This window comes from Misgurnus anguillicaudatus, chromosome 8 (genome assembly GCF_027580225.2).
Source record: "Misgurnus anguillicaudatus chromosome 8, ASM2758022v2, whole genome shotgun sequence".
NCBI classification, from domain to species: domain Eukaryota; kingdom Metazoa; phylum Chordata; class Actinopteri; order Cypriniformes; family Cobitidae; genus Misgurnus; species Misgurnus anguillicaudatus.
This window is the reverse complement of record NC_073344.2, coordinates 24,028,956-24,049,931: the sequence shown is the minus strand read 5'-3', so window position 1 is coordinate 24,049,931 and position 20,976 is coordinate 24,028,956. Positions and strand designations below refer to the sequence as shown.

Below are 20,976 nucleotides of genomic sequence, written 5' to 3'. Positions count from 1 at the left end.
CCAAAGTGTTTTTGTAAATCTTCATTGCTTATTGGTTGCTAAGCAATACGTAATTCAAAATCTCTACTCCGATTGGTTAAACGGTCGAGTAGGCGTAGACTTATGTTCGGAAAGCTACGTTTAAACAGGGGGCGGGATATGATTTAAAAATCTACACAGGATTCGGTTAGTGTTGACAACTGCACTGAATACACAACCGGTAAAGTATTGTTTGACGTAAATGTTTAGTTGTAAATTGCATATTTAAAGATGATTAATTACTATTTATTCAAATATGTGCCTTTCGATTGGGTATTATTCGTTTATGTCCTTGATTACAAAAGATTTGATTGTTAGCACGTTCTCTGACTCGGTAGATTGACTTGGTTTCATTGTTGTCGCCGATCATTTTAAATATACATGTGGAAAAGATGTGTTTTTTATCAATCCTAGTTAATCGTTTGTTTTATAACATGTCAGCTGTTAAATATATGGTTTTGATTGTGTTTGCAAAGCCTTTGTTAAAATAACACTTTGCCATGCGCCCAACGTCTCGACATGATAAATTGCTTAACGTTACTTTGAAGTCTTCACAGATCATCAATTCAATTTTTGTTCTGATAAGTTAGTTGTTACATTATGGTTAATGTTAGAATTCTGTGCTCCTAGGTTTTGCTTCGGTTACACTGCGATTCAACGCAACCCTGTTTTTGCATGTTGTAAACCAGCTTTACCTAACGTACATTTGTTAAAATTACCTTTTGTTTCTGTTCGTTAATCTGTCAAACCATCGCAGATTTGACGCGATGGCCTCACAGAATATGGACCCCGCTGCAGCCGCGTCAAACACAGCGCTGAAGGGAAGCGAGACAAGCGGAAGTGTGTCCAAAGGATCGGTCTCAAAAAGGTATGACCACCAAATGTGACTTCATTTACTGACTCAAGTAATACGTCCGCATTAGCTGCTTTTCTATTACAGATTTGCGACTGAAAGGTACTTCGTTTTTCCTTGCGAGATAAGTCATACCAAACATCACATTGATTAGTAGGTTTACTAATATCACATCCACCGCACTAGGCATTATTTTTAAGCAAAGGAGATGTAAAAGTATTATACAAACATTAATGCCAAGGAAAGCCCCTTATACTTCGTAGCCAGGGCCGCCTTAACCTAATGTGAGGCCCTGGGGCTGAGAGGTTTTGTAGGCCCCCCATACCCTCGATTTATAGTTTTTTTAAGTGTAATATCTAGGTAATCTACATTACAAAATGCATTAGTTTCTTTCGAGACATACAACAGTGAGTTTTCCCTCTTTGACCCAGAAAACACCATAATATCATTATTAACATATCACTGAGCCTACTTGAGCATAAACACAAGACACTTTATTTAACAACCATACACAGCAACTTGTGGTGATAATAAAACCAAAATGTGTGAAAGTATATATGTTTATAAGCTTTATGTTTATATAGTTTTTGGAATATACAAATTTGCAGAAAATTCATTGCCACTCACTAAGGGTGTCACGATTTCGATTTTAAATCGAAATCGATCGAAATTAAGTCACAACCTCAAACTTCGAATTAAAAAATTGGATAGTCGATGCTGCCACGCCCCCATGTCACGTCCGGTCGGCTTGCCAAGCGGGGGAAAATAAACTCTCAGAAGTGCCTTTAAAAACATCCATCCAGCGGAACGCGATTTATATTTTAAACACGAGGGATGTATTGCTCCTTGAAATGCATATCATAAACAGGAATACTACCTAGTGATCTGCCTTCGGACAGAGCGCAGCTCTCTGCACGTGCACGAGAGAGCCGCCAAGATGCAGCGGGTTTACTTTTAAACAAAAGGTATAGTTTGCCTCAGCTCGCATGAAACGCATAAAACTGAACAAATACGTAAGGATTATTACTTTAGTTTATGTTTAGACTTTGGACAGATGCGAGATGCGCATGCACGTGAGACAGAGAGAAGCGCAGCTGCTTATGACGCACCAGTTTTAGTTCAGATAATAGGAGTCCAAGACGCGCGCATTAAGTCTATCTGCGTGCAAGAAGGAATTCTCTCTCTACAAGCTCTCTCGCGTAAAGTAAAGCCCACAAACCCCCATGCGAGGAAAAGCACGCAATGTGCATGTTAATGTGAAACTATAATAATAATAATAATAATAAAGGCATATAATTTTTTGTCTTAAAAAAAATCATTTAAAAATCGAGAATCGAATTGAATCGTGACATCAGAATCGAAAATGTAATCGAATCGAGGATTTGGAGAATCGTGACACCCCTACCACTCACTAACCAAATGCTCAGCACAGTTTTAAGCATATAATAAGTTAAAGTTAGTTTTAAAGTGAAAATGCATTAATGATAACAAAAGATAAGTCTTTATAGACAAAATCTTATTTTTTAATCAGTTATTTATTTTGTAGGCTATTGAAGATATAGTATGCATTGTATTTAGTATTTATGCATACATAAGCATGTAAAACGAACAAGCATGAATATGCACAAAACATACCTGTATAAGATCTTTAGATAGATTATAAATATGAATGGTGCTATTTGGGGATGATCATTTGAGATGGTCTTGTCCCTCTTTACTTTCTAGACTTGCACCTTTACCGTTGCATCTCTGTCGTTTTTCTAATCTAAACCAACAGATGTGTGTACTGTGAGCTAACATCGCGTCAAACTACATCGCTCCAGCTGCGCACACGTCACTGATATAAATGCGAGTAAACTATAACAACTAACAGCATTATGTGCGGGAACTCTTTTCTTTATTTAGCGGCAACGTTTCTTGCGCACGCTTGGAGAGACTTCTGCATGCCAGAGACTCAGCTGCACGTCACGAGCACAGAGAGAGCGAGCACGCGCGCGAAAAAGAGAGAGACCTGCACCTCACTAGTGCTTATTATGAAATTTCAGAAATGACTCTTTCATTTGTTGGTGGATTATTTCCCGTTTCTCTGTCACACTCAGTCTAACGTGCAGGAAGGTCAAGTTGACAACGCGCACTTAATTACATTACGCGGAATAAAAAAATCTGTTACGTCTGATATTTTATTTGACGGTAAGTTACAACGGACCAATCAGCAGACATGTAACGTGCAATTACAGTGACTGACAGAAAACCTGACAAGTTACAAAACAAAATGACATTTTCAGCTCATCGTGAACGCGAACATGGGAGGCCCTTGAACTTCGGAGGCCCCTGGGCTTCAGCCCAGGTAAGCCCGTGCATTAAAGCGGCCTTGTTCGTAGCGGCAACTTATAGTGTTTATTTGAGGTAATAGTACATTATTTTAAATCCGAAGAGATGTAGGAGTGTTATCCAGACCAGGGGTTTTCGGGCCTGTCCTGGAGGACCACTGGTACTGCACGGTTTGCATGTCTCCCTCACTAGACACACCTGGTTTAAATCTTCATCTCATTCGTAGAGACTGCAAGACCTGAACTGGATGTGTAAGGTAACTGAATGAGGTGTGTCACAAAGTGGAATCATGCAAAATGTGCAGTACTAGTGGTCCTCCCGGACAGGTTTGAAAACCCCTGATCCAGACATTATTGGCAAGGAATGCCTCCTTATAGACGGTTTCAGCAGTAACAATATAAACAAGCGGCTTTCATGGTCAACACGTAACTTCCGGTAAACTCCGCTAAGAATAAATAACAACAAAGTCTTTAACGTAGTTTATTTATCAGTCCTTCCAGAAAAACGCGGAGTTTTTTTGTGATTGTTACGGACAAAAATCCTCGATTTTGCGGCACGTTTTCTTAAAAAATGCAATGGAATATGCGGGATATTTATGCAATTTATGCGGAACTTGCAAAAGCTGCAATGATGTTCATGTTACATAATCACGTCACTTCATAACGTTCCCATGGCAATAGAGGACACGGCTGCGCTTTTGGGAAGTAAATGCAGCATTTTTCAACTTTCTGCTAATATATATGTGACTTGTTGCTACAAAAATGCGGAGATTATGAAATCATGCAAGCCCCTCATATTTTGTGCGCGGAAATATGTAATTAATGGTGCGAAAGTGCGTCGTATTTGGAAAAATGCAGCCCCGCATAAATATGCAGACTTTGGCTGATTATGCAATATATAGCGCGATCGCACAATCGTGTTTTTCTGGAGGGACTGATTTATATAACAAGCAAAATTAACAGCACGTAGATTACCTGGGAAACCAAAACATTTGTTGTATTCGACTTGTATCAGGTGACCTGAAAATGCAAATAAACTGTTTCCATTGCAGTTTTGCGAAATACACCTTTTCCAAATTGCCTGGAAAAAACAAATAAAAACGTTTTTAGTGGAATTGATGTGTTTCCATTGACCGTATTTTCAAGTTGCAATGTCAGTTTGCACAGTTTCAGTTTGCGCAGTTTAAAGAGTAAAATCCAATTTATAGTTGTGTGTAAGGTCTATGCCGTAGGTTATGCATAGCCTCTGCATAGCCTAATGTGCACCTCGCCAAATTTTTAACGGCATAATTTTGTTGCAGTTTCAACTAAATTTGCTGTTTTTTCCATCACTGCTGGTCTTCTGAAGACATGCACAACGAACCGCTGTCTATTCTTCGTTTGTGGGTTAAACTGGCCAAGCTGCTGCTTCATTGATGGTCGCACTGCTACTGTGGTTACACCAAACGTGCCTCGCAAGCCCTGAAAAGTGAAGCTAAAACGTCTCGATCGCCCCCCACAGTGACTGGTCCTAGTATAGGTCATAAACCCCGCCTCCCCATGTTATTCAATGGGACTTGAGACCAACTAAAAAATTTAATTACACTTCAATTTTCTTTTTTCCGAAGCTGGTTTCTGTCATTTATTGTAGTTTTTATCACGCTGGTGTAAATTCAAGTGTTTGTTTTTAATTATTTAATGCTATAAAAACGGTGGTGTCACATCATGATTGACAGCTGTGATATGCACATTCTGCGAATTTGGGGTCTTGATTTTGCGGCTTTACTTCCTGCTCACTACTGCGCAGGACTGGTCCCGAAGTTGCTTCTGTGCAGACTCAAGACCCAAGATGTCAGCATCATATCGGGACACTGGCTGCTTCACTTTTCACCAGTGGAAGAGAGCGAACAGGCGTCGTCCATCTTTTTTTACAGTCTATTGGTTACACGCATGGATATTGCCTAACAGTGCTCTGCATGTGTGTTTGCATGTCGACCGATAATAAGTATATGTGAAAACTGATGAGTAACCTACGACATACGCACAATTATAATGAGCCCTTAATGGAAATGCAGCTAGTGAAAAGGGTGAGGTGACAAATCCACTTCGCTCCCTGTTTTGTAAATGGGAGCAGTTTTTTTTCTCGTCGCTTTATGCAAGGAGACTAAAAGCACTTATGTATGATAAGATTGGGCATTCCTGGGAAGTAATCTGGAAATGATTACTATATTAATCGTGAGTCAAGCATTATGCAACCAGATAAAATCCTATATAATTTTTGGATTATTAAACTACACTAGTCAACATTTGAAGTGGATCAAAAACATTCATCAAAGTTGTCCTAAGACAAGAACGGGTAATGAGTATTGGTATTAAGACAACTTTTAGGAAAGGTTTTGATCCACTTCAAATGTTGACTAGTATATTTCCAAGGTGGAATTATCGCTGTACTATGTGTTAAAGGATTAGGTTTTTGTTATCATCTTTTAATCTGATTGGATTGGTTGCACAACATTTAGGTGAGATTACTTTTGACCAGAAGCAATAGTATTTCACTGGCAGAATTAAAAGAACAGTTCACCCCAAAATGAAAATTCAGTTAGTGTTTTAGTGAAAATGACAGCGTTAATGAATTTAAATTAGCTATTCCTGCGATCGGGGCTTCTGAAAGCTCTTAAAACCATTTATTAATAACCCAAAATCTCCTCTTGCCCTCCACAGACTTCAGCAGGAACTGATGACCCTAATGGTGAGCCCTTTATATCCCGCAGCTATTGTTTTTATCTTGTTGGTGTGATTTGTTGACTCTGATGCTTTGTGTCAGCGCAGATGTCAGGAGACAAAGGGATTTCAGCTTTTCCAGAATCTGACAACCTATTCAAATGGATTGGTACGATAGATGGAGCTCAGGGAACGGTAGGAGTTTTCACCATTCAAGGAACTATTAAGAAGTTTTTTTGACAACTTTGTAAGTCCACCTCTCACCCCTTCCAGGTTTATGAAGGTTTGAGGTACAAACTTTCAATGGAGTTTCCCAGCGGGTATCCCTACAACGCCCCTCGTGTGAAATTCATCACCTCCTGTTTTCACCCAAATGTCGATGAGAATGGTTTCATCTGCTTGGACATTTTGAAGGACAAGTGGTCTGCACTTTATGATGTCCGCTCAATTTTACTGTCTATTCAGAGTCTGCTAGGAGGTGGGTTGTTTATTTTTGGAGTTTTTTTGTTTGAGTCATCAGGTAAACCGTGTTTCGTTTTAAAAAAATCTGATTTGCAAACCAGGTATTTCCTTTTTGTTTTTTTCAGAACCCAACAATGATAGCCCATTGAATTCTGCTGCTGCAGCACTATGGGATGACCAGGATGGTTCGTAATCATTCTTCCTTCTGTCTTGTTAATGTAGTTTCTTAAAGTGATAGTTCACCCAAAAATTGTCATTTACTGACCCTCGAGTTGTTATAAACCTGTATATCTTTTTTGTTTTACTGAACACAAAGAAAGATATTTACAAACAAGCAGGAAACAGGAGTGCCATTGACTTTCATAGTGTTTTTCTGTCCAACTATGCAAGTCAGTGATGTCCAAAAATGGTTTGGTAACAAACATTGCTCAAAATATCTTTTGTTTAGCAGAACAATTAATTTATAGAAATCTGTAACAACTTGATGGTGAGGAAATGATGACAGAATTTTGAGTAAACTATCCCTTTAAACCTTTTGTTCAGTCATTTTCTGAATTATCCTAATGCATTTCAAATTGCTTTCTTTACAGCATTTAAAGCCCAGTTGCACGCAACTTACAAAAAATGACCATGAGGAATACAAATGTGTCTTGTTTTATGTATTTGTTTATAATAATGTAAATTAAAATGTTGGGTCTGTGTGTGTACATTATTTCTATGTTGTATTAAACTTGCCTGAATAAAACGCTAATTGAGTTTGACCATTTGTACTTGATTATTGAAAGACAAAGATTAGAATGGTTTGAATTAATTCTTTATTTACAGTATAAAGGTGGTCAGTTTTTACATGATACTAGGTGTACTTATGTTTTGAGACCAATCTAAAAGGTTATAGTTTTTTTCACCCTAGCTTAGCAGACATAGTAGACATCCAACTTTGCAATTTTGGTGATGGCAACAGCATAATGTAGTATTTTGAGACACTACTTCCACTTCCATCATCTCTTCCAAGCTCTCAACATCATCTTGCCCATTATCTTGGGCAGGACAGCCTTCCACCCAAGCTTTTGTTGTGGGTTCGACAGACCACAGTGGCACATTGACTCTCTGGAGCATTTCCTCGAGCAGAAGCTCAATCTCCTCCACGTGGCTTTTAAGGTCTGGGTTTACCGAATCATCTACCGATAACCACGGGTTCTGCACCATGGCCGCCCGAGCTGCTACTTCAGAGGTGCCACCTGCAAAACCTGTGTTGATGAGGGCCTGTCGATCTTTGCGCTGGGTGAGGGGGAAAATCTCTTGCAGTTTTCTGACCTTTCTTAGGTTTTGTTGGAAATTTTCCAAGTTAGAGAGGAAGAGCACCCAAAGTCGTTCAACCTGTTCTTTGTTTTCCTGCCCTTGATCCAGTTCTATCAGCAGAGCTAGCAACCTCTTGTGAAGACCTGAAGCACAAACAGAAACGCGCGTTACAATTTCGATGTAGTGTAACTGAATATGCCAATGTTGGTTTTTGCAGTGCAGATAAACCATGCAAGTGCCACACTTACAAAATGGCTAAAATGGTTTTCATTTGTTTAAAAATACCCAGCCGTACCCAAACTTAAACTGTTAGTTGAGCTAATGTTACCCTTTTTGTGTACTGTAAATATAGTTCCAATCTGATAAAATGGGCAAACAAACAGCAGTGTTTATAGGTAACAACTGGGTCTGGTTACTTGTCGTCTTCCATGCTCGATTCAAAATTTCTTCAAGTTCTGCAATTTGTGAAATGTAGGTCTTTTTTCATTTATTTGGTTTGCTTGTCTTACCTGTGCATATTCTATGAGCTAGTGTCCTGGTTTCTTCCAGCTCCTCTCTAAGGCAGCTACCATCTGCGTTTGTCCCCAGGGTGGTGGCCATTTGCTGGAAGCAGGCCGTCACTTTGCTCAGGGCTGCCTGTGCCTGCTCGCATTCATTCACTTGTCTTTTTCTGGATTGGATCTCCACCACGGATTGCCGCCAGCGATTCATTACCACGTGTGTGCTAAGTGACCTAAAATTCATAGAAGCTTTGATTATTAGTGTTGGTTTCTCTAACTAAGAAGTAATATGCAAAATTAAAGTGTTTAAATCTGAGCTAGTAATATCATACGGTGTTATGATCTGTAAGATGCAGTTTGATATTTCACTTTAATTTCAGTTCGTCTAATTAGGTCATAATTACAGGGCTCAACATAAAGGACTGCCCGGTGCAAGCGTGAGAGACGTTCGGGACAGTAAAAAGTATTGTCACTTGCCCGATCAGGCCAGTGCATAACCCTCACTCACTATACTATACTTTAATCAATATAATATTTAACGTCTTAAAAGCAGACATTTACTTGCGGAAAACACGACGAAAGAAACGATGCAATATTTTGCACAGTTTGCTGTCAGTTTACAGATTAAGCAGGAAAGTTGGGAGCCTTTTTTCGTTGGAACATGTCTTTTGTATATGTATACAATTATATTTTTCTTTCGAATTATTATTTTTAAATGTGACAGACACTAAAATTTTTAATTTTGGCAGGGCAAGTGAAAACCTGAGCCACTGGCACGGCCAGTAAAAAAATTATTTGCATTGAGCCCTGAACTAATTGTCAATATCCTTACAATTTCGTAAAATCTAACATTATTTAAATGCACAGTCAATGTGTAGAGGTATTCGGGTATTACTTTAACATTAAAATTCTTTTAAAACCAGAACAAAGCAAATTTGTTGCAAATGTGTGGGAGGTTATATTTAAAACCAATCTTATTTTCACTTTTTTTATTGTAACATTAAAAGAGCTGACAATTGTCTGCCGCCACAATTTTCGTAAAATAAACTGTGCATGATAAGTGTGACCCTGGTCCACAAAACCAGTCATAAGGGTTAAATGTAATCCTCTGAAAGTAATACATAAGCTTTCCATTAAAGGTGCTCTAAGCGGATTCACGCATTTAGACCACAAAACACTTTTTGTTACATACAGCAAACATCTCCTCACCATCCGCCCGCCGCCCGTCCGCCGATCAAACTGCAAAAAAACGCGATCTCTGTAGACAGCTCAGGCTCCACAAACTTCAACACAAACACAGTGGGCAAACCTACAAACAGAAACCACAACAAAGTGTTCCAGCCAACAAACAACAAGTAGGCTTGAGGGTGGGGGTTGGGCGCGTCCATGAAAGCACGGAAGGGAGGGGGAGGAGTTAGCTACGCTGCGTTTGTTTTAAAACAGTTCAAATATAAACAAAAACTTACGTCTCGCAGATTCTCTTAGAGCGCCTTTAATGTATGATTTGTTATGATTGGACAACATTTGGCGAGATACAACCTTTTGAAAATCTGGAATCTGACGATGCAACAAATCTAAATATTGTGAAAATCGCCTTTGTCCAAAAGTTGTCAGAATTAAGTCCTTATCAACACATAACACTAATGATAAATACATTTGGTAAATTTTACAGTAGGAAATTTACAAAATATCTTCATGAAAAATGATCTTTACTTAATATCCCAATGATTTTTGCCATAAAAGAAAAATCAATAATTTTGACCCATACAATGTTGCTACAAATATTCCTGTGCGACTTAAAAATATGCAGCATTTTTGTCAAATAAACATATATTTTGTTACTTTAAAAAAATTCAACTTGATTATATAAGTTATGTGAACTTTTCACAAGCAAAAACTTAAATTAGTAGGCTGAACTGACTTGTAAAACCAAGTTGTTTTAACTTCATGCTGCATCTTTTGTGGCCCAGGGTCACAAATTAAAAATATAAAACTGCACATAGAATAATCCCAAATAAGTAAATAATAATCCATTTGTTTAATGTCAAAATAAATGTATAATACAGTGTATAAATTATAATCACTAAAGTAAAAGCTACTTACTGACAACTGTGAACTTTAAAGATGCTCGTAGAGTGGCATGGCCACCTGAAACCTGCAAACTGTATTGAGAGTCCTGTTTTGTACAACCCTCTTTTACCTCTGATCTTTTTCCAAAACTTTCATAGAAGCTGGTCTTCAGGGAGACCTGTTAAAATAAGGCCCAGACCTTGCAGTCCATACTCTCAAAATCCATTTTCCTAATCATTTCAGAACAAATGCATAACATGTGTTTGTATGAAAAGATCCTTTTCTAAAGACTTTCTATGAGCAGTTGTCTTTATATATATGTGAATGTGTGATGATGTGAATGCTGTGTGCAGTGGTTTATATGAGGTTAATTGTCCTCTGGGACAGTGGTATGGTATTGTGGAGGAACAGATGGGGATCCTTTATTGAATCCCGTGTGGTTAGTTGGGCTTGTTTGAAATCTCTGTGTCGCTTGATGCAATATGTGCACTCCCATGAGTCCAATCTCCTGAGCAACACCGGTAATATTAGCTCATTCAGTTAGCAAAACAGCAAATCTGTAATAGGCACTGACAATTCCTTAGTCATTATATTTATAATCTGCTTCATACTCAAAATTTGTATCATAGCGATGCACTGTATCAGGTGCAACAGGTGTGTGGGCTTCTAAGTAATCTGAATTGAATGTTTTTAAAACATATATACACATTATAGTCTTGTTTCTAGAGCCATACACTGTTTGATTATCTTAAAAAAATACTTCAATTGCTAACCAGTCACTTTAAGTGAAATTTTAAAGTGTAAAAAGCTTTTTTAGGTGTTACCCATTGAAATATTTAAAATCTTAAATATCTTAAATTAGTCTGGTTTTAAGACAAAATCATAAAATTTAAGTGAATTTGTGCTTAAAACGTGCATTAAATCTGCCAATGGGTTAAGAAAAAAGTGTTTTTTCTTAAACAATTCATTCAAGAAAATTTTTCTTAGGTCATTTTGCTCATCAAGAAAATACATCTTGATTTAATCATTTTAAGATATTTGTACTGAAAACAAGACAAAAAAAACTAAGAAAGTATTTGCAGTGTATGATGGGATCCAAAACAAACTGGATCCAAATCTGGATTGGGCTTTAAATTATGATGGTAAAGTAAAAAAAAGCATCATTTCATTTAGAGTACTGTTAGATCTGGAAGAATCTTTATTGATTATCTAACAGGTGCTTTAAAGTATTTGTTCATTTTCATAGCAATGACAAACACAAATTCACTTTTTTTTACATATACATTACAGCTTGGCCATTGACATGCCTTACAAAGGCAACTATAGAAACTTCAACGAGAACATTGAGACATTGGTTAAAATATACCACATATAGTCATAACATAACAAAAATATTGAACAAATGATCTAGTATTATTGAACATATCCTGTGGTTTCATCATGATAAGGAAAAGTGGGGATTCATTCTCTGTTATGTGTTATTTATATCACAGTTGTTGAAGGCCCATTGGGTGAGACACAATACAAAACCACAGCGATCTGATGCAGTCCAAAATCAATACCTCCAGCTAGCATTGGTAATCAAGCCGTAACTGCTAAAATCAAGTACAGCTGGCCCAGTATACAATGTAAGGTGATTTACAAGGAGTTCACTGGTAGATGCTGGTATAATCTGGTGAAACCGAAGATGTCTTGCACAGGGAGGGATCGGCAGATGTGCGTCGGAAATTTGGCTTTCGTTCTTTACAGGTCTTGCTAGTCATTGTCCGGAGCTGAGCCGCTATGTGGCGATAGCCTCCATGATCTCGTGGCACAGACATTGGCAAAAGCCGTAGAATACACAGAGGACCAGAGTGGAGGGAACCAGGCTGACCAAGATCACTCCCATTGTAAGCTGCTGGATCATCAGCAAGTAGATCCCGAGTGGCAGCGAGCTGAAGTACACCAGACAGAGGACTCCCATCAGGAAGCGCGGAATTGAGCGAGACGTCCACGCTCGGCACTTCTGCACAGGCAGGTGGCAGGGCAAGGAGTCCAGGCTGGCCGGTCGGTACATGCGCACCATATTCAGCATGCTCATTGAATCCGAGGACTGGGACTCCCCGGGGACTTCCATGATTGTGATGACGAGGCAGTCGGAAGAACTGTGCGCTTGCTCCCCTCCGCTTCCTCCGCTCAAACTGTTGGGTGTCAAGAGGACCTCACCGCTTGGTGTGGTACCACCTTTACGTGCCCGGTCCTGGTAAGTAAGAATGGCCAGGATGTTGCTGTCATCTTGAAGCAACCAGATCTCCTCATCAGGGACGTGAGTCTCGTGGCGACAGAAGGGGCAGCTGATGATGCTCGGAGAGGAGTCCAGCTCCACCATTTTCTTCAGACATTTGGCACAAACTCGGTGCAGGCAGCTCAGCACTTTAGGTTTACGGGCGCGTGTGTCAAAGCGGTTGTAGCAGATCTTGCATTCCAGTTCCTCCACCGTGTAAAGCACGGGAGCCTGGGAGCTCTCGGTCTCGGAGTCCGACTTCTGGCTCATCCTGCGAGATGAAATGTGCTGACGGCAGGGGAACTGGAAGAGCCAGAAACCAGGTGCCAAGCAGGCCAGTTTTAGTACACCACCTGTGCAATGTCCTCGGTGGTGCTTGCTTTTTGCTTTTGTTTTTGTTTTTCGCTAAAAGGAATTGCTAGAAATCATTTCTTTCAAAAAGCTTGCATCATACAATGCTGATCAGACAACAGAGTTCTACAACATGATATTCTTTACACAAACACAGTATGTTTTTACAGAAACAAAATCTGAATGCTTAACATAGTATATAAATATATATTGATGCTATTCATTTTACAGCTCAATACAGACAATCAGTGCATGCCAAATTTGTTTTTCTGTTTACTGTCCACAATCGATGCGTGGATGCGCTTTGGTTTCTTTTCCAGATTTATTTAGTGAAAAACTAAACTGAAGAGACAAAAAATAAATGAAGATTGTTGACACCGGAGAGGTCCAAATATATCCCATCACAGCAGATTCAAGACTCTGCCGATCCCTTTGAAATCAGAGTCTGGACAAAGAGCTTGCTTTTGTGTAGTTATCCATAATTGATTCAGGAATGAAGTGGAAGAACTGCAGATTTGGAGAAAGTTAGCAAAGTCATCCTGAATACTGTCAGATATATTCATATGTTTTAGGGATGGTTTTTGACCTCCTGCTTCAAATGCATATGTTGTTCCCCGAAGTTCCACTCTGAAAAACAAAACAATAAAAAACAAAGTTAATAAAAGTGTAACAGGTTTAAAATTCCATCAACATCGTCTACTCCTATAAATCCAATAACACGTTACTCAATGTCACTTATTTGTATGTTACAGATTCACCTGCAGCTTAATGTCTCCAAGTTACCTTCACGAGTAAAAACCTTCGAATGTCATTAAGTCTGCACTGCGCTTCCCTAAAAACCCTTCGCATTTATCTTGCCCTTCCTTTCAAGAACATTAAAGTGTCAACATAGGGGTGGGTGTGGGTGACAGAAAGCATGCACACAGCCAACAATGCTATCAATGAGTGGAGGTACCAACATAGATACACTTTTTATATTCAGGTTTGTTATGGATATTTAATTACATCCTTGCATAAGGACTAGATGTGGATTCGAATAGCTGTAGCTGTAGGCGTGGCGAAGCGTCAAAGGGAAGACCAACTGGAAGATTTCTAAAGTTAATTATATATGAAATACGCTGCTGCATTTCCTGATTCCCAGTGGACTTGACTCACTCATATTCGACACCGGGAGCCAAACAAGTGATGCAAGTGGACGTTAACATAACAAGCGTGCAGCTAACATGCTAATTTAATTTCCCACAACGTTTCCCCCCTTCTCTTTCCATGTCTCAAAGCGAAGGTTGTTAGAATTTCAAGCCAGTCTATAAATAGCATGCATGCACAGCTAGAGGATACAGCGCCCCCAACCTTGATGACTGTGATAAGGACTGTCACACGCTAACACACACACACGTGTTCAACAACAGAGGACGTTGAAATGCACTGAATTCATGAGTTTGACATTGTATGGCAGGTTTTCTCTCGGCTAAGTCGGATAATTGGCAGCAGGCAGTCTGTTGTACAAAAGCCAATCGGTCAAACTTGACATCCAAGATGAAGGCAGACGACAGAAGGTTAAAAGAACGCCACAGTCATTCAGAATTTATTTCCCAGCAGGTCAATACATGCTAAGGGCACATCTACATTTAGCCGAGTAATCAATGCATTCGCAGCTGAATATGTTAACTGTGTTATACTTGTGTTATTGTTTGCGGCTTTCATAAATACTTCTTAGAATATGGATGTGCGTCACAAATGATTTAAGTGCAATTTGTAAGATGCTGAAACGACTGGATCTGAATTCATCTACGTAAAAATATTGGCATGTGCTGCTGAAAATGGCGAGCCTATTCATCTTCCTAAATTAGATATTAGCTAATGGATCTATTTATATAACACAAAACTGGCAAGAAACTGTCAAGGTTGAATCTCCTAAAAAAGCATGCCTGGAACAACTTTCAAAATCATAAATTTTTTTGCATTGTGACAATATTTGTCTTAATTTTCATTGATGTCACAATGCACACAATCTAAATATATTTTCTGTCAAGTTTAAATAAAAAAAATCCATCAGACAAAACAGTAGCTCAGTTTTACATCAGATGATGTCAAAAGCATCATGTTTTGAGAAATACTCTTGAATAGTAAATGAAATATGAAACTGTCAGTTTGTATTCGTCATTGTCGTCTTGCTTTGCTGAACTGAACTGTAGCGACGGTATCTTTAGGAGATGCTTGCGTCTGTGTGTAGGCTGTGTTTGTGTGATGGGTTGAAGTAAAGATGCAAGGGGCGTTCACAGGAAAACACCATCTGTGTCCTGGTGCTGTGGGTTACATAAATAATAGCAGCTCACTATCCCGATCCAATGTTTATGTCAGCTTGGCAAGAGCAAACAGCATTGCTGAACTGCTTCTTGTTTTAAAGCATTTGTTTGAATATGCAATTCACACTTTTTTTTACCTTTTTGAACCCTGTATGATATCTGGGCTACACAAATACTAAAATCCGGACCAATGTCTCATAATCGAATGATGAGATTAAAAGCATCAAAGTTTGATTTTAACATTAATTTCACTTTCAGTCTTTTACATGACATTACTCAATCAATGATAAAGATATCAAGATTTTCACAGAATGTTCATTTTGTAGGATGATTTTATGTAGAAACCGTAAGCAGGGTCACAAATGACCAGTGTTGGGCAGTATAATTTCCAATATTACTGTAATATTATTACTTTCCTTGGCAACAAGTAGTGTAATTTATTACTAAAAAACAAATGTTGTAATAATATTACAGTTGCCATAGAAAAAAATGTAGTTTGTACTACATCACCAAGGAAGGAAGCTGGCTCTTTTTCATTCTTCCAAAATGTTTGGATGGTTCCACCTGCTGCAGATTTTACTGCTTTATTAAATTACAGTGGTTGTTTAAAAAATAGTTTGAGCTGGTAATTTATCTGTAATTTTCATGGATTCACAGACAGCAAAAATGATGCAATCACCAATTATTTGGGGTGTAATGGAAAAGTAAAGTAACTAATATTGTAAATTATAAAAATTTATAATTTAGTAAAATATAAATTTAGTAGCTGCAAGTGACAAATCATTCAGAGCCAATGTTTATCATGACAGCAAACAATGATTAACAGGTGCTCGGTCCTGCTCATAGGGATCTACAGTTTTACATTACACAATCATGAATTAAAAAGTGTCACTTGACAATTACCTGTGGGTTTTATACATGGTTGATCGTAACTAATCTGAACAGTAAAATTACATCATAAATACTCCCGATCTGAAGTCTACACTTTCTCAGAAAAATGGCACAAAATCTGTCACTGGAATGGTACCTTTGTAAAAGATCCTAATGTACCATTTTTAAGATACCAATAAGCATCTTTGAGGTACTAAATTGCACTCTTTATGTGTACTTTTTTTAAAGGGCACTGCTGCAGTGACAGCTTTTGTTGCTTTTTTTCTGAGAGTGCAGAAGACTTTGTACCATTAGACTGAAATTAACATGAAATGGCATTCAAAATCCACTTCTGTAAGGTTGCATATTTACCGAGAGATATTCAGAGGGAAAAATGTGTAGTTTGTGGTAGTAGGTGGTATACTATATTTAATTAAGAACGACCAGTGAGAAAAGTCCTCGGGAGACAAAACCCCTTGAGAGAGAGCCAGAGATAACTGATCCTATTGAGGATATACTATATATCAAATACTATTTTATACAATTTATGTGAATTAAAACATTTAAATCCGATATTTAATTTAATTCAGAAAGTTTTCTTTACTTTTTACAAATGGAGGACCTACCCTTTCCCATTCTGAATGAAATATGGAGGAAGTTCCAGCCTGATCTCACAAGAATTCATACATATTTTACGAGTTGGCTAATTCATATAATTTATACAAGTTTATTGTAGAAAAACATACGATTCTCATGAAAAAACAACAACAATAAAACCTAACCCCAATGTCACAGGGGTCAGGGCAAATCGTACAAAAACTTACGAATGTGGTCGTATGAATTAATACGAATTAGCCAACTCGTAAAATATGTATGTATTCTTGTGAGATAGTGTTGGAGGTACAAGTTTCCTAAGTTCACTCTCAACCTTAACATATCTTAAAGTTGACACTTAATTTATAAATCTATATTATTATTTAATGCTATTGCCAACATTGTTATTACATTAACCAGCTATAAAGTTATTGCCAACAGCAGAAGCTCAAAAAACAACATATCAGCCAGTCATCCACCTATAATTGATTTCTGTGCAAAATGTATCTGAACGGCTCCACGACAGAGGTAAACTGAACTGCTATCAATTCATTTTTTCCAGAAATTTAACAGGCAATCATAGCACCCAGCAGAGCAATCCAAACATAAATGTACCTTTGGCTTGCCAACTGAATGGAAAAACATCAGATTGTCCAGCGAGACATGGTGAGTAAAGATAAAGTGCTTGACATGCAGTACTTAATGGATAAGATCTAACATTACTGATGATAAATCAGATCGAATTCATTTGTCTATTGACAAATATAATGCAACTCTCTTTTGGTAAATACAGGATTAAATTACGAATCGAATTAGTCGAATCTAATTTATAAGCAAGAAAACTGCAGATTTCTTTTTCTGAGCTTGTCCCAATGCATCTTCTCTGCAAAGGATTCACACAATACTTGTTTAGAATTTGATTTAAACATGCCGTCATAGACACTCCCCTTTGTAACAGCGCCTTATGAGCATACTAATGATGCTTTAATATGCTTGTCTTGTCTATGAAGGCAGCGCACTCGTTTTTGGAACAGAGTCTTTTTTGTAGAGTGCCCCTGCAGTAACAAAAGTACTTTTATTTTTTGTAGTTGTGCCTGATTTGATGTGACAGCTCAGTGGTGGCTTCACACACGAATAAACCATGTTATTTACTTAATCTCAAGAGTAAAACAGTCAAACTGGCACAGCTAACCAATGGGTTTGTTTTAAGTCACCCTCTTTATGTTCTGAAAACAGGGCTACACATGAGCTCACTTTGTAAAGTCTTGCTGTTTAAAAATAATATTTGCAAGTCTTAAATTATCAACCTGCTTTCGTTTAACTTCTAGGGTTTTGTCAAATCCCATACTCTATAAGCCTTTGTTAGGGATGCCCGATATAACTGGTATTTGCAAATTAACGCTTTCCTGCCCTGATGAGTTTTTATGGCAATCTATATTTCCTCTATTATCCACTAGGTGGCACTCTTACCCAATTTATAAAACACTTTAGCACCTACTGATCCAAAAACAGTAAAAAACTCTGTGTATGTTTTGATCATCTTTCTGAATCTGATCAAAAGTCCTTTACAAAAATGCAATTATCTCAGCTTTTTGCTCAAAATTTTGTATTTTGAGAACAAATGAAGATAGGATTAAACTTTTTTTGTTTGTTTCTTTGAAAGCAAAGGGTCTGTTCTTTAATTTGATATAGGCCTATTGTATCTATGTTTATATATTTATAGCAGAACATTTTTTAGAAGGCATTAAACTTTTGTGATAATCATAAAAAATGCTGGCAGGGACAAAGTTAAAGCGTTTTCCCTCACTATCAAACATCTGCTGATTGTTTAAAAACAGCCGATGATTAGGGCTGATTACATCCTGCCAATCAAAAGAGGCGCAAAAACAAACTCATACTGTGTAAAAAAAACAAGGGTAAAAAGCGAAACTCTCTGTGTATAGTGTTATCGTTAGATGCCATTCCAAGTAATCGAATATCGTATCGGCAATAAATAAAAAAAGTTTGTATTGTGCATCCCTACTTGTTAACATCCTAAGGTTGGGATGAAATGGACTTCTGGATGCTTAATTGAATTTGACTCTTTCATACAATCTTTTTACACTTTCCTCCCACAAAAACATGCAAGTTAGGTGAATTAGAGATTCCAAAATTGAACCTCCCCTAACTTGTGTATGGGTTAATTTGTGTGGATCAACTTGTGTATGGATTAACCAGTTCTTGCCATGAATATAGCCATAGATGATGGAGTGGCGTAAAGAATAAAGAAAGAACATACATGATAAACATCATAATAATAGTGTTTTTGGTCACATCTAGCATTGAAACTTGCCATTGGAAAGGCTTCTTTCAATGAGGTAATCGCAAATCATCCTTCCACATTATATAACATACTGACACGTGCTCTCCCCAATTCCCCCAATGGCTGTATTCACAGATCATTAGTGTAGACTGGAGTCAGGTGATTGAAATATCCATCAATGTGTTCAATACAATGAGCTCATCATTCAAGCTATTTCCAAATCTTGTCAATTGATTGATTTTGCATATGGCATCTGCACAGACTTAGATCAGTTAACTTATTTTGTGATGTTTCACTTGCTAGAAAGAGACAACTCTTAAACAGTGTGCAAGACAAAAAGCGAATAAAATATTTGATTGCCATTTTGTGCAATATATTTGCCGCACACAACGCCTACAGACTAAAAATGAACGACAGGAAATATATAAAGAGTTTGGTTCAGTTTTTAAAATATTTGTTTAAAACATGTCTATTATTATGTTATTATGTTTTAAGGGTGCTACTTAGCTATATTTATTATTTATTTATTTTTGTTAAGGCCCAAATCAAAACAAACCAACTGCAGTTTGATTGATATTAATTGGAATGCACAATAAAAATAAATAAATAAATAAATAACGAAGTTTTCTCGTTCTGGAACCATTAATTACACGAGCTGTCGCCTATTTTAAGCGATATTTACTGAGATGCTGTTTCATTTAAACCATATAACTGAGATTAAAAACTGATTTAATCTCCTTATGTGAATCTAGCAAGCTAGACTCGTTTAGGTTCAAAACATATTTGTTATTTAAAAAAAGCTTTCGCTGATCTAGATCCAACAGGTTATCCTAATCGTTATCGGTTTTAAGCGAATAACAGAAATACAACAAACGTATGACACTGCAAAATGATTCCAGTTTTTGCAATCAAACGGCGATTTCACGTACGAATTTTAACGATATCTATTTGCGCAATTCATTCGATGTTTGTTTATCTTTGCGTATAGCGTTCAACGTCACGTCGCTTTTCTAACTCTAAAGTCGCTTTGGTATTTAAACGACATCTCGGATAATTTTGAATGAATTATTCAAACAAATGAGACACACATGTTTGCCTCGGGAAAAAAGTCTCGTTTGCGGCATCGTCTGCTTGCATCGAATAAGCTGTCTGGATACGTGTTTTGCATTTTTTATATGCAAAAAATCATGAAATGGTCAGTTTTAATGAATATAATGCTTCATTTCACGAGCTGTAAATGTTTAAAATCCGCAGTTATAACCAATGTCACTCACCGTCAGTTCTTGATAGCGGGTCAAAAACGGACATATCCTCTCCTCCGATATAAAGACGCTTTATTACCGCCACATTTTCCTATTCAAACGGCTTTACGCCTCTCGCTGTGGTGAGTCACAGTCAATCTCGAGGTCCCATCTGTCCGACCACAACTGCTACATCCCCCTCATTGCGGTAATGCTACAGCATCACAAGCCGCACAGATTTCTCCTCAGTGGTTGCTGTGGCAACAGGAGCCAGCGCGAGCTCCGACTTCACGGTCATGATGCTGAAGATGCCGGTGTACAAGAGTTTAACTTGACTATACTGGACATAATGACAGTAATAGGATACTTACTTTTTACTTTGAGAATTTGTTTATATTTTTAAGCACTTGCAGGTGCATTTTTATATCAACACTGTAAAAAAAGGCACCATGAGTTTAAACAACTTAATTAGGCCTATAATTAAACAACGACTACATTAAACATATTCATTAAACTCAACTTTTTTAAATTCAAGTCAATTAAACCTACTTTTAAGTTTTGAAACAAGTTGACAATGTTTCACTAATTTGTTACAGTAACATAAAGATGTTGATATGATATAATTTTTTACAATGAATGCTTACTGTATGGATCAATTATGCTCTTTTTTTTGTAAATTACTGTTAAATACAAATAATAATAAATATATTGGCTGGCATGCTCATTTGACAATGGTTTACACTGGCAACTAATGCAACCATTAATAGTTACACAACTGACAAGTTTCTTCATTAAATTAGTTTCTAACAAAGATGAT

General features: G+C 37.6%; 3 protein-coding genes across 3 annotated transcripts; 1 reads left to right on the top strand and 2 right to left on the bottom strand.

The window, feature by feature from the left end:
• The first annotated feature begins 168 nt into the window (after positions 1-168).
• Positions 169-7,124, top strand: ube2c (ubiquitin-conjugating enzyme E2C). The gene is made up of 7 exons (XM_055193741.2): positions 169-199; positions 776-886; positions 5,902-5,929; positions 6,010-6,096; positions 6,175-6,379; positions 6,489-6,548; positions 6,954-7,124. The coding sequence occupies exons 2-7, from the start codon at positions 786-788 to the stop codon at positions 6,989-6,991; spliced, it is 519 nt and encodes a 172-aa protein (XP_055049716.1). The 5' UTR covers positions 169-199; positions 776-785; the 3' UTR covers positions 6,992-7,124.
• A 31-nt stretch (positions 7,125-7,155) lies between these two features.
• Positions 7,156-8,712, bottom strand: LOC129450784 (regulator of G-protein signaling 9-binding protein). The gene is made up of 2 exons (XM_055213790.2): positions 8,172-8,712; positions 7,156-7,805 (listed from the first exon to the last, which is right to left on the bottom strand). The coding sequence occupies exons 1-2, from the start codon at positions 8,404-8,406 to the stop codon at positions 7,270-7,272; spliced, it is 771 nt and encodes a 256-aa protein (XP_055069765.2). The 5' UTR covers positions 8,407-8,712; the 3' UTR covers positions 7,156-7,269.
• A 2,695-nt stretch (positions 8,713-11,407) lies between these two features.
• On the bottom strand, positions 11,408-20,421 carry LOC129451172 (E3 ubiquitin-protein ligase RNF182). The gene is made up of 2 exons (XM_055214247.2): positions 20,193-20,421; positions 11,408-13,473 (listed from the first exon to the last, which is right to left on the bottom strand). Exon 2 carries the CDS (start codon positions 12,763-12,765, stop codon positions 12,013-12,015), a length of 753 nt encoding a protein of 250 aa, XP_055070222.1. The 5' UTR covers positions 12,766-13,473; positions 20,193-20,421; the 3' UTR covers positions 11,408-12,012.
• Between the last annotated feature and the right edge of the window lie 555 nt (positions 20,422-20,976).